This window comes from Bombina bombina, chromosome 2 (assembly GCF_027579735.1).
Source record: "Bombina bombina isolate aBomBom1 chromosome 2, aBomBom1.pri, whole genome shotgun sequence".
Classification (NCBI taxonomy): domain Eukaryota; kingdom Metazoa; phylum Chordata; class Amphibia; order Anura; family Bombinatoridae; genus Bombina; species Bombina bombina.
This window is the reverse complement of record NC_069500.1, coordinates 698,681,875-698,696,491: the sequence shown is the minus strand read 5'-3', so window position 1 is coordinate 698,696,491 and position 14,617 is coordinate 698,681,875. Positions and strand designations below refer to the sequence as shown.

At 35.9% G+C, this 14,617-nt stretch overlaps 1 protein-coding gene across 1 annotated transcript in view; it reads right to left on the bottom strand.

Annotated features, from left to right (window-relative positions):
* PALM2AKAP2 (PALM2 and AKAP2 fusion) overlaps positions 1-14,617 on the bottom strand; it is a 340,815-nt gene that overhangs the window by 187,125 nt on the left and 139,073 nt on the right. Inside the window, exon 3 of the mRNA XM_053702675.1 lies at positions 9,918-10,048. Within this exon, the coding sequence (XP_053558650.1) occupies positions 9,918-10,048 (131 nt within the window). The remainder of the gene's footprint in view (positions 1-9,917; positions 10,049-14,617) is intronic.

Sequence of the window (14,617 nt, the reverse complement as noted above, 5' to 3'; positions counted from 1 at the left end):
CCCCTAGTGACGCCACTGAGAAACTATCACAGTAAAACCCTAGTGTCTAGCTGTCAGAGGACACAAAGCTGCATAGGACAGCAGTTATATCTTATATTGGGCCAGATTACGAGTGGAGTGCTATTTAACGCTCCTGTTCAAGTGTTAACTGAACTAGAAGTAAGCTTTTTGCACTCATATTAACAGTTGAAACTAAACTGTTTTTCCTTGCGAGCTAACCCGACGAGTGCACAAAGCCGAACTTAGACTATCGCGTGAGCTTTCACGTATTCCCCCATAGAAGTCGATGTAGAAAAAACACCGTATTCACGCGTAAACCAAGCTCATATTCTCATGTCCTTTAATCCGATATGAAAATATGAATATTTCACACTCCAATGTTCTTTACATAGCATAATATCTTCTATTTATTTATAAATAAATATTTCTACATATATCTAATGGTTTTTGGAACAATATATATCTATACCTATACATATACATGATTGTATACAGGTATAGATATATGCAAATATATATATAGGAATATCTATTTATAAATTCTTAGAACATTTTCTGCTATGTGCAGAACATTAAAATGTGAAAATTTTAAGTAAATACATGTTTAAAACTTTTATTAAATATGAATATTGTATAAATATGTTTTTACATATCTTCAGCTGCTTAACTGCAAAGCTCTCCAATGCACTTATATATATATATATATATATATATATATATATATATATATATATATATATATATGTCTTATATGTGTACATATGTTTTTATGAGTTTATATGTGTATATATGTCTGTAAATACATATACACACATCACACATTTAAATACATAAATACACATGTACACATATTTAGACATTTATATATATATATATATATATATATATATATATATATTTACACACACATACATATACATACATATACATGTTTAGAGATGTATATGTATGTATCTCAATGTTAAAGCTCTTTGCCTGTATTTTTTCTAACACCTGAGACCTAAGATCTTTGAGCCCTTATAACTTGTGTGCAATACTCTTTTAAAATAATTTTTATTAGATGGTGTTATTATGAATGTACTTTATAAGGTATTTTTGATTTGTTTTGTGTAACTTTTTTGTTTCGTGAAACAGGTAACCTGAGCTCTGAAGACGCAAAAATCATTCCAGAGTTAATCGCGATTGCGCTCAAGCGATCGAGTTTACTTTCAACTCGTACTACCAGCAGTAAACCCGATAAGGGCAACTACCTGCGATAAACCCTAACCGTTTTTCGCACAAATGTTTGCACTCCACTCGTAATTTGGCGTATTATATATTATTGGAACAGGTTATATTGTTATGATTATTACAGAAATACATATGGTTCCCCAAAAATTGCAATCTCTCAAAACAATTTGCTGAGCATGGATGATTTATCAAGCCCTTTCTTTAATGTATATTATTATCAATCAAATATCTTTCATCTATTTATAAGAAAAAGGACATAGATTACTCAGACATTAGGCGTAATATTAGACTACAAGTGGCTCACAAATGCTAGCTAACGTGCATATTACAAGTCAAAGTAAATGGTTGCGCTGGAAGATCTTGAGTAAAGTGTAAGGGTTAAAAAAAGTTGCACAAAACACATCACAAACACATTAAAATAAATTATTACAGACATATATACACCTGATAAAAAAAAATCATAAAAAATATTAATAAAAAATCTTTTTAAGGGTTGAAAAGGAGATGTTATATGACAAAGAGTTTGACTGGGAAGGGTTATAATGCATATACCTTGAACATGAAATATAATTTTTATTCAATTTCAATATTTTGTAACATGTTTTATTGTGTTTTGAATGGAAATACTTTTCATTCTAATGTTTTTCACTTAGAAGAAAATTTACTTTTTATTTTTAAAGATATATATATATATATATATATATATATATATATATATATATATATATACTGTATATGTGTGTGTGTGTGTGTGTGATATATATATGTGTGTGTGTGTGATATATATATATATATCTATATATATATGTGTGTGTGTGTGTGATATATATATATGTGGGTGTGATATATATATATATATATGTATATGTGTGTGTGTGTGTGTGTGTGTGTGTGTGTGTGATATATATATATATATATATATATATATATGTGTGTGTGTGGGTGTGTGATATATATATATATATATATATGTGTGTGTGTGGGTGATATTTATATATATATGTGTGTGTGTGTGTGTGTGTGTGTGTGTGTGTGTGTGTGTGATATATATATATATGTGTGTGTGTGATATATATATATATGTGTGTGTGTGTGTGTGTGTGTGTGTGAAGAACATTGGAATGTAAACTATTGATAACTACCCTCCTTTTTAATGTTGTTGGTCTAATGCGGTGTTGGTTTAGCACGGTAGTAATATTTTTCTTTTTTAACAGCACCCCCCATTAAAGTCCATGGGAAAAGTTAATGCGGTTGTGGTACCCGAAGTCCTGAAGTTAGCAGCACTTTCCCTCTCGCACTAACTTTTATTTTCATCCTGTAATACAGCTGCGTTAATATTTTACTTCTAGTGCAGTTAGCGCGCAAGCGAAAGTTTTAGTGTTGAATCTGACCCTTATTGTTTGTACAAACTAATATTGATGACATATTGAATATAAAAAAATATTTGTTTCTAACACATTAAATTATTTCAGAGGGCAATAATGTAACAAAAACAAATCATGGTGTGAATGGATCTGTATAGGCAACTAAATATCTTGTTTCCTGATAAAGCTAACTTTAAAACACTTCTAGTTCAAGAATCTTTAAAGTGTATTTTTTTACTGTTAAAGGAAAAATGCTTTTGTGAATTCTATGAAATAGATTAGTGTATAATTAGGATTGCATGGTACTGCACCATCTGTTTCAGCATCTTACAATAGTAATTATATGTTTCAGCACCAAGGCAGAACTGAACTCTGGTCTAAACTGTCTAAGGACCCTGAGGTTAGGAAAATTTTTACATAAATAACTATCGGCTAGATTACGAGTTTGGCGTTAGCTTTAAAAAGCAGCGTTAAGGGGTCCTAACGCTGCTTTTTAACGCCCGCTGGTATTACGAGTCAGGCAGGAAAGGGTCAACCGCTCACCTTTCTTCCGCAACTTTTCCATACCGCAAATCCCCTTACGTCAATTGTGTATCCTATCTTTTTAATGGGATTTGCCTAACGCTGGTATTACAAGTCTTGGAAGAAGTGAGCGGTACAGCCTCTACCTTCAAGACTCCTACCGCATATAAAAGTCATTAGTTAAGAGTTTTATGGGCTAACGCCGGAACATAAAGCTCTTAACTACAGTGCTAAAAAGTACACTAACACCCATAAACTACCTATTAACCCCTAAACCGAGGCCCCCCCACATCGCAAACACTATAATAAAATTATTTAACCCCTAATCTGCCGACCGGACATCACCGCCACCTACATTATACCTATGAACCCCTAATCTGCTGCCCCTAACATCGCCGACACCTACATTATATTTATTAACCCCTAATCTGCTGCCCCCAACGTCGCCGCCAATGAAAATTACCTGTAAAATAAATCCTAACATAAGTTATGAATACACCTAACACTACACTATCAATAAATTAATTAAATAAATTAACTACAATTATCTAAAATAAAATACAATTAAATAAACTAAACTATAGTACAAAAACCCCCCCACTAAATTACAAAAAATAAAAAAATATTACAAGAAGTTTAATCTAATTACACCTAATCTAATCCCCCTAATAAAATAAAAAAAGCCCCCCAAAATAATAAAATTCCCTATCCTAAACTAAATTACAAATAGCCCTTAAAAGGGCCTTTTGCGGGGCATTGCCCCAAAGTAACTAGCTCTTTTACCAGCCCTTAAAAGGGCTTTTTGCGGGGCATTGCCCCAAAGTAATCAGCTCTTTTACCTGTAAAAAAAAAGAAATACAATACCCCCCCAACATTACAACCCACCACCCACACACCCCTACTCTAAAACCCACCCGATCCCCCCTTAAAAAAAACTAACACTACCCCATTGAAGATCACCCTACCTTGAGCCGTCTTCAGCCAGCCGGGCACCGATGGGGCAGAAGAGGACATCCGGACCGGCACAAGTCTTCATCCGATCAGGCCAGAAGTCTTCATCCGATCGGAGCAGAAGAGGTCCTCTATCCAGCAGAAGTCTTCATCCAAGCGACATCTTCTATCTTCATCTATCCTGCGAGGAGCGGGTCCATCTTCAAGACATCCGACGCGGAGCATCCTCTTCTTTCCGATGACTAACGACGAATGAAGGTTCCTTTAAATGACGTCATCCAAGATGGCGTCCCTCGAATTCCGATTGGCTGATAGGATTCTCTCAGCCAATTGGAATTAAGGTAGGAAAAATCCGATTGGTTGATTTAATCAGCCAATCGGATTGAAGTTCAATCCGATTGGCTGATTGGATCAGCCAATAGAATTGACCTTGCATTCTATTGGCTGATCCAATCAGCCAATCGGATTTTTTATTTTTGTACTATAGTTTAGTTTATTTAATTGTATTTTATTTTATATAATTGTAGTTAATTTATTTCATTAATTTATTGAAAGTGTAGTGTATTTGTAACTTAGGTTAGGATTTATTTTACAGGTAATTTTGTAATTATTTTTAACTAGGTAGCTATTAAATAGTTATTAACTATTTAATAGCTATTGTACCTAGTTAAAATAAATACAAAGTTGCCTGTAAAATAAATATAAATCCTAAAATAGCTACAATGTAATTATTAGTTATATTGTAGCTATCTTATGGTGTATTTTATCGGTAAGTATTTATTTTTAAATAGGAATAATTTATTTAATTATAGTAATTTTATTTAGATTGATTAAAAATAAATTTAAGTTAGGGTTAGGGTTAGACTTAGGTTTAGAGGTTAATACATTTATTACAGTGGCGGCGATGTCCGGTAGGCAGATTAGGGGTTAATAATTGTAGTTAGGTGGCGGCGACGTTGGGGGCGGCAGATTAGGGGTTAATAACTATAATGTAGGTGTCGGCGATGTTGGGGGCAGCAGATTAGGGGTTCATAAGTATAATGTAGGTGGTGGCGGTTTACGGAGCGGCAGATTAGGGGTTAATAATATTATGCAGGTGTTGGCGATGTCGGGGGCAGCAGATTAGGGGTTAATAAGTGTAAGGTTAGGGGTGTTTAGACTCGGGGTTCATGTTAGGGTGTTAGGTGTAGACTTAGAAAGTGTTTTCCCATAGGAAACAATGGGGCTGCGTTAGGAGCTGAACGCTGCTTTTTTGCAGATGTTAGGTTTTTTTTCAGCTGATTCTGCCCCATTGTTTCCTATGGGGAAATCATGCATGAGCACGTTTTGCCAGCTTACCGCTACCATAAGCAACGCTGGTATTACAGGTAGAAGTGCTCAACGCTCACTTTTCTGAGGTTAACACAGCCATTCAGAAAACTTGTAATACCAGCGTTGTTTAATGTGAGCGCAGGAAAAGAAAGGAGCGTTAGCAACGCTAGTCTTTACCGACAAAACTTTTAATCTAGCCGTATAATTAATGCAGAATCATTAGAATATTTTCAGAGACATATCTGATTCATGATTTTCTCTCAGTCACTGTCACCCCATCACAAAGTAACCCAGCTGTAGGTGAACAATTTCCCACTCATCCATATATATTTAATGTATGTTCTTATATGCAGCAAACATATATCACCATCTTACTATACACTTCTGTACAAGAGGGTCATGCCACAACATAAACTCTTCCATTGTTACTGAATAAACACTCACACATGAGACAGAAAACAGCACTCAGCTGTAGAAATATATAATGAGGAATAAGTCATGTGTTTAAATTATTAAACTAGTTGAGAACATGACAATAAAAATTATTTAAGTTCATTGTTTCGTCCTGGCAAACCACATTTCCCCCATTTTTTATCTATAAATTTAGACTTGAAAAAATATATTGTGTTCTTATCTTGATATTCTCTTTAAGGGCAGGTGAAAAACATAATCAATTGCCATGATGTGTTTTAACATTACATCTCACTGACAGTCGTATGAGTATTTATATTGTGTTACCTACTCTGATTGGCTCTAATTGCTTATTCTATAATCCTGAACATTACTAAAACTTTCCATTGAAATTATGTCCAAAATGCACTCAGTAGGATATACTCATTTACATTTGAATAACATATTGAAAGTACAGTATAATTAAATATTTTCTGAGGTTAATGATCTACATCGGTGGTCTCAAAGTACTGGCCCCAGGGCCATATGTTGCCCTCAAAATAGTTTAATCTAGCCCTCCCTTTTATAATAGGTAAACCATTAATTTGGACTGTCATTGTTTTTTTCTTTTAGGGTTCTACGAGGTGTAGCTAGTTGATGTTCTACTTTTTAAGTTGTTATACAGTTCCAGATTGATCACTTCACTTGTAGTGAATATAGACAACTGTGCCTGTCTATTGTGGGGCTACAACTCCAACTATGCATTAATACTTGGGTAAATGTCACTTCCAGTTCTTGGTATATCCCGCTCCAGAGCACTTACTCTTTTTAAGTAGCCCTCATAGGAGAAAAACCCTTGTCCAGTGGCCCCTAGATACATTGAGCTTGAAACCTCATATCTAGATGCTACCTAATTGGTTCTTTAAGCTGCCACTCAATAATAGCTATATGTGATTAGTTACTACACAGTTGATAATGCTATGTTAGTTTTTCTTTGGTTTCTATGGTTATCCTCATAAACAATGAAAGTGATTATCTAAAGTGTTTTTCCCAAATACTTCACACAACCATAAATACTTTTCTAAGTTTTTCATGGTTCAAATCTGTGATATATATAAACACACACACATACATACATACACACACACATACATACATACACACACACACACACACACATGGTGGTTGCATGTGAGGGAGAAAAGGAATGAAAATGGAACCAGAGGTTTATTTAAAGGAGAGTGAGCTCAGATAGTGCAGATTATACAATATATATCACAAGTGATGTCCCAAGTGATATCAGTAATGATTTTATCAACAATGTCATGTGTGATGTCATCAGTGTCATTGATAATGTCACACAAAGCTCCAAAGGGAGAGTGGGGGGACTTTAAACTAGGAATATCCTTGCTTTTAAACTCTGGTTTAACGTAAGTTTTGATTGCCAATTAATCGCCTTGTCTTTCATTAGAAATTTAAACATATAATATAATCTACAAACATCTTCAGCAAGAATATATATATAACAATTGCCATTTCAAGCAAAAGTCACACATTAGTTGCTTTACTACTATGCCACAGCTCTCTCACAACTCATTATAATCCCTAAGCAGGTGTCAATAATTTAACTTGCCAGCTCTATATTAAACAGTCTAATTAAAAGTTATCAATACACTTATTTACCTCACAGAAAAGTGTTACTAAACTAGAGGCAAATACAAGTTAAACTGCTGTGAAAACCTTTCATTTAACCTGTAATGGCTGCAAACTGCGAATTTATATCAGTGCCAGTTGATCCACTGTCAACCTCATTCTTCCCAGAGAAATTCTGTGTCTCAGAGAACCTCATTACTTTCTATGGGAGGAAGCTCTCATCTCCCTGGGACTCCCAGGATCTGCCATTTTTTTAGAGAAGTAAAGGGATATGATACCTAAATGTTGAATTATTTGAAAATGATGCAGCATATCTGTAAAAAATCTATCTAGAAGATATCACTGAACATAAATTTGTTAGAGGTCAGAGCTGCGGAATCTGTTGGCGCTCTACAAATACCTGATAATAATAATTATAATATTAATAAACATCTATATATAAAAAGGAAGATATTTTATGTCAGAAATTCCTCAGTAGCCACATTTCATTGTAAAGAGACTTGAAGCATCCAATCAGGATACATGCATCAGGACTTGCAAGGTAGCATGCATCTAGCTTGTGATGACACAGTCACTTTATTTCCCTTCCCAATTTAAGGAAGTCTACTATGAGACTCCTACACTGCAGATACATTAATAATGTGCTGAAGAAGCACTCTACTATGCATGTCAGGTGGTGCCATAACAGATTAACTGTACTGAGCACTGCTGCAAAACAAAATCTAATTTCTATGCAATAACTTAAAAATAATAAAAGTTATTAACTTCAAAAACCAAATGGCAAGTTTTATGGCCACAAATCCCAAAACCGATTATCAATTATTATAAATCAATTTAATTTTTTCTGAAAAGAACATTTTTTTTTACATTAAATAACTTTAAAATGACTTGACCAATTTAAGTGAAAAGTGGCAGTTTTGTATTCATTGGTAATAATTACAAATCTGCCAAATTAGAGCACAATTAATTTTTTGTTTCAAATTTTATGCAACTTTAAAAAGAAACGTTCAAACAAACTATATATATTCTGTATACTAATAAGAAGCCCAGCACTCACTGGAATTTTCAAACAAACACAACAGTTTTATTTGGTTGCTGCAACTAGAGCATTGCTTCTGTTTTGTATTATTGCGCCCTGTTGGATGCTTAAGTGAGAGTGGAGATCCTCTTTATATTTTTATATATACAGTTGTGCTCATAAGTTTACATACCCTGGCAAAATTTATGATTTCTTGGCCATTTTTCAGAGACTATGAATGATAACACAAAAACTTTTCTTTCACTCATGGTTGGTATTTGGCTGAAGCCATTTATTATCAATCAGCTGTGTTTACTCTTTTTAAAACATAATGACAACAGAAACGACCCAAATGACCCTGATCAAAAGTTTACATACCCTGGTGACTTTGGCCTGATAACATGCACACAAGTTGACACAAAGGGGTTTGAATGGAAATTTGTCTTTGCATCACGAACAATTTTCCTGGCTGAAATTTTAGTTGGTCTTTCTGACCGTGGTTTGGTTTCAACAGAACCCCTCATTTTCCACTTCTTGATTAGAGTTTGAACACTGCTGATTTGCATTCTCAATTCTTTGGATATCTTTTAATATCCCTTTCCTGTTTTATACAGTTCAACTACCTTTTCTCGCAGATCCTTTGAAAATTCTTTTGCTTTCCCTATGACTCAGAATCCAGAAACGTCAGTGCAGCACTGGATGAAAGATACAAGGGTCTGCCAGGAGTCCAGAAACTCATTGACCTTTTATACACACACACTAATTACAAGCAAACAGATCACAGGTGAGGATGGTTACCTTTAATAGCCATTCAAACCCCTTTGTGTCATCTTGTGTGCATGTTATCAGGCCAAAATCACCAGGGTATGTAAACTTTTGATCAGGGTCATTTGGGTAGTTTCTGTTGTCGTTATGATTTAAAAAAAGGAAAAAAAGTTGATTGATAATAAATGGCTTCAGCCAAACACTAACCCTGAGTGAAAGAAAAGTTTTTGTGTTATCATACATATTCTCTGAAAAATGGCCAAGAAATCATAAATTCTGCCAGGGTATGTAAACTTATGAGCACAACTGTATGTGTGTGTGTGTTATTAATCAATTAAAGTCTAACTCGCTATAGAGGATATATAGATAACAGTATTTAAATTGGAAGGAAAATGATAAATGTAAAAAAATTTAATATAATAAAAATTTGACCAATGCTCTAAATCAAGGTTGCCCAAACTTTTTCTGATGGCCCCAAACGGATTTTAATAAAATAAAAAGCATGTGCAAATTTAAATGATATTTATTCATCATGACTTATTTCTTATGCCATTTGTAACTATCATTTTATTTTGAGCTGTAATCTTTAGCATAAATGTGAATATAATGTAGATTTCCCCATCTGTGAACAATACTACATATAAAAAAGTTTGAGTACCCCTGATATAAATAATCTCTCATAGGACAAAGTAGCCTGTAAATTGCACTTTTACCGTTGGACGTTCAATTCAAGAGCCTTCAATTTCTGCTCATCCTCCTCATACTGATTCTTTCTTGCTTCTTCCTCCTCTTCGGACCCAGTTGGTGTTCCCTGCATTAGCCATTTTTCTCTTAAGATTTTGGACTAGAATTAGATAAAATGATTGTTTTTATTAGAAATGTTTTAATAAGTAAATCTAGTGAATAAATTAATTTACGGATAGAGAGTCTATTACCAAGTTTTAATTGCATCAATATTTTCTAGATACAATATAAAACATATTTTAAAATTAATCTTTTTATTGTTGAAACCAAATTAACTTCTTTCATTCACAAATATTTTTTATTGATATTCATGAATACATGGTCGGAAATATTTCCCCTTGATATATAATAGGGTTGAATACGGTGAAATCAAGAAAAATATTATGTATTATACACATTCTCACTTAAACTGTAGTGGATATTCAAATTTATGTGAATGATTAACATAATTTGTTTCAAATACTTTATTGATAGCCAAAATGATACAATATACAAATAATAGCTGTATGCACGTTGGCCTTTTACAAATTGTAAATTGCCATAAGATTACTGATATGATCAAATACAGACTGGAGAAAAACAATGAGAATAAGAGAAGAAAAAAAAAAGGAAAAAAGAAATGAAAGAACTTATACAATATACATGGTAGGTGTTTGTAGTAGTGTGTATGCATATGGAGGAAAAGGACTGTGTTGTCTGCAACCCTGTTCTGATTTATCATATGTATGACATCAATTTGAAATAGTGGAGTGAAACGGAATGGTTGTGGGATAAAAGCAACACCTGGGAGGTAAGAACCAGGCTTCCATTGGATAGAGGGCGGACTTCAGATAGGAGGTGTTTGGGATATATTACTATGGTATGTCTCCCAGAGTGATTGCATATGTGCATATGTGTCAAGGTTTTTGGTTTTCAGGAAGTGAAACTCTTCCAATGAGAGAGTGTTGTCACATTCTAGAAGCCATTGGGGTATAGAAGGGACTTTATTGCTCTTCCAGTTCCTGGCCAAGAGAATCCTGAAGCTGATGCATAAAATGTTGAATAATTTTCTTTTGGGCGTAGGGAGTTTTTATAGAAGTTTTGATAAATAGCCAGAGGCAGGGATCTAGAGGAATGGGGTGATCTAGGATTTTGCTAGTTTCTTGAGAAACATCCTTCCAGATGTAAGCTCGGTTAGGGCACTGCCACCATATATGGGCCATATGAGCATCCGGGAAGCTGCATGTCCAGCACTTAGCTGAGTGTAGTTTATAAAAAAAATTGCAACGAGCTGGGGTTAGGTACCATCTTTGCAAAATTTTTAGGTTGAGTTCCAGAAACCTACTTGAGATAGAGGATTTTTTTATACATGTGTATATGTAAAGGGAGTCAGCGTATGAAATGTCCGTCCCAAGTTCAAAGTTCCATCTATCTACAAAGTAGGGATTTTGACCAGGTAAGGGTTGTTGTAACATGGTATAGATTAGGGAGAGGGCATGTCTCGTGGGCGTGGTTTTGGTGCATAGAGATTCATACTGCATAAGAGACCTAAGCATGTTGTTGTGTTGGAGGTGTTTCGATATATGAGTGACATTGTCTATAGAAGAGCCAATTTTTAAAAGTAAGATATCCCATGTTGATTAGATCAAGTGGTGTGTTAGATAGTTGTGAGTTACCTAAGTGAAAAATTTGTAGAGATCTATTAGTTGGGCCTAGGATCATTTTTGGGTTTGTGAGCCCAGGCTTAAATTCGAAATTGTAGGTTAGTGGGGTCAGGGGAGATATTTTGGTGGAGAGGTGCGGGTAGTGCACAAGAACTTTGTCCCAAACTTGGAATATTTCTCTGATTGGTTGAGCAGAGTTTTGAAGGAATTTGTTTCTGTCTTTTGGGGACCAACACAGAGCACCCAAGTGGGGAGAGTCAGCGATGTCATGTTCGAGTTGTTCCCATGTCCTATTATGTATATTGGAGAACCAGTCTATTATGCCTTGGAAGAAGATTGCTTGTCTATATTTCCTGAGGTCCAGGACACCTAAACCACCAAAGTTCATTGGGAGTTGCATTATTTTTTTGTTAATCAGGGCCCTAGAATGTTCCCAAATGAAATCAAATAGTTTATTCTGTAAAGTGGGGATATAAGTGTCGGGGGCGGAATAGGGAGGGTTTGTAGCAAGTACAGAATCCGTGGGAGGACATTCATCTTGATGGTGTTGATTCTGCCTAGCCAGGAAATTTGTTTTCTCCTCCAGGAGGATAAGCGGAAGACTATGTTAGAGAGTAGAGGTTTAAAGTTATGAACAAAGAGGTCGTCTGGGTCGAGGGTGAGGTGTATCCAAAGGTATTTGAGCGAATGTGGTTGCCATCTGAATGGGCAAATATGTTTGACTTATGGTACTTCTGAAGGTGGGAGATTGATATCTAAGATCTCAGATTTATTTTTGTTTATAAGAAAGTTGGATACACGGCTAAACTCGTCTAATTGCTGAAGGATATTTTGGATAGTGGTTAATAGCTGTGTGATGAAAAATAGAATATCGTCCACATAGAGCATCACCTTATAATGTGAGTTGGTGATCTATAGGCCTGTAATATTGGGGTGGTTCCGTATTTTTTGGGCAAGTACCTCAATCACACAAGTGAACAATAAGGTGGACAGGAGGCATCCCTGCCTTGTACCGTTTGAGATACCGAAAGGGGCTGAGACCGAGCCATTAACTCTGAGACGTGCTGAGGGGGATGAATACATTGCAAAGGTCTTATCTATAAAACCCCGGCCCAGACCCATCCTTAAAAGGACCACTCTCAGGAACAGCCAACCGCTTTCTCCGAGTCGGTTGACAGAAACAAAAGAGGGATATTATGGGTTTTTACGTATTCGATCAGTTGAATAGCTCTGGTGGTGTTTTGCCTCCCTAGCGGGAATAAATCCAACTTGATCTTTATGGACGAGGTCAGGCAGGACCGAATTTAAATGATTAGCTAGGAGTTTGGCGAATAATTTGAGATCTGTATTTAGTAGTGAAATGGGTCTATAGTTTTCCACTTTCGTGACGTCTTTTCCTGGTTTGGGTAAGATTGATATGTGTGCCTCTAAGGTATTAGTAGAGAAGGGGTTGGAGGCCGAGATTGAGTTGAAGAGGGTAAGGAGGTGAGGAGTAGAGCTGCGCATCTTCACTTGTCTCACGATTCGATTCGATTATGATTATCATCGTAACGATTCCATACGATTCGATTCTACGATGCATCACAATGCATCACGATATTGTGTGTGTATATATAATAATCTTTTAAACAACTGTGTAAGATGGAAGAGCACTTATAAACATAATACTACAATATGCACAGAAATGCATCTGTAGATTTATTTTACAAAGGAAAACCAGCAGCAGTGTACTCACTCAAACATTCTCACGGAGTACATGCAGACATCTGAAACCTGACCCAGAGAGCATTACCAATAGACCTCCTCTCACACACAAATGTTCCGGTCAGGAATTTTTATGACACCTATCCTAAAGAGCCGACAGCAGCCTCATGTAAACAGTGAATCTTTTCTTGTATTATCGATTCACTGTTTACTGTTGCGGTCTCTGCTGCATGTTTCCTCTCTGTCAGACCCCTAGCCCAAACGAGCATTTGAGGGTTGCTATTAGATACAGTAAGTCAAAAGTTTTACAGCAACCCTCAAATGCTCGTTTGGGCTAGGGGTCTGACAGAGAGGAAACATGCAGCAGAGACCGCAACAGTAAACAGTGAATCGATAATACAAGAAAAGATTCACTGTTTACATGACGCTGCTGTCGGCTCTTTAGGATAGGTGTCATAAAAATTCCTGACCGGAACATTTGTGTGTGAGAGGAGGTCTATTGGTAATGCTCTCTGGGTCAGATATCTGCGCAGTGTGCACAGCAAGTCGTGATGTGGTGTAGCTGGGGGCTGTAACCAGATTAATCCTGACACAAATGCTGTCGGCTCGTCTGCTATGTGAGAGAGGCGGGGTCATGTGACGTTGCGCGATGATGTCACCCCTGAATCGATTCTGATCTGCACTGCATCGATGCAGCATCGTTAACAGGCTGCATCGCGATGCATCACAGAATCGATTATTTTAGGCACCCCTAGTGAGGAGATAGGATATTTATGTAATGCTTATAGTAAAGGTTAGTGTAACCATCTGGGCCGGGGGCCTTGTCTTGAGGCAAGTCTTTAATATTTTTTTTAATTTCCTCTAACGAGAAAGGCCTATCCAAGGAGTCTCTTTGTTCCTGAGATAGCGTAGGAATGTTAGTGTCAGAGAGAAATTGGTTGATTGGATGGTCTAGATTAGAAGGGGAGCTTAAGTAGGAGTTGAAGGGTGTATGTGGGAGATTATATAGGGATTGGTAGCATGACCGAAATGCTTCAGCTATAGAGGAGGTATTGTTATGTTTGTAATTAGAGGCTGACTCGATCGAAAGGATGTAGGATCTATTTATTTTCCGTTTTAATTTACGAGCAGAAATCTTACTGCATTTATTATATCCTTCATAATAAGTTTGGCGAGGTTTGTTGGCCAGATATTTACATTCTTTATCTAACAGTTGGTTGGCCACCTGTTTTGCTATCTGAAGGTCTGAAGAAAGAGTATTATCTGTGGGGTTTTGTCGAAGTCGTGATTCAATATCTGAGACTTTATTAAGTGAGTTGTGT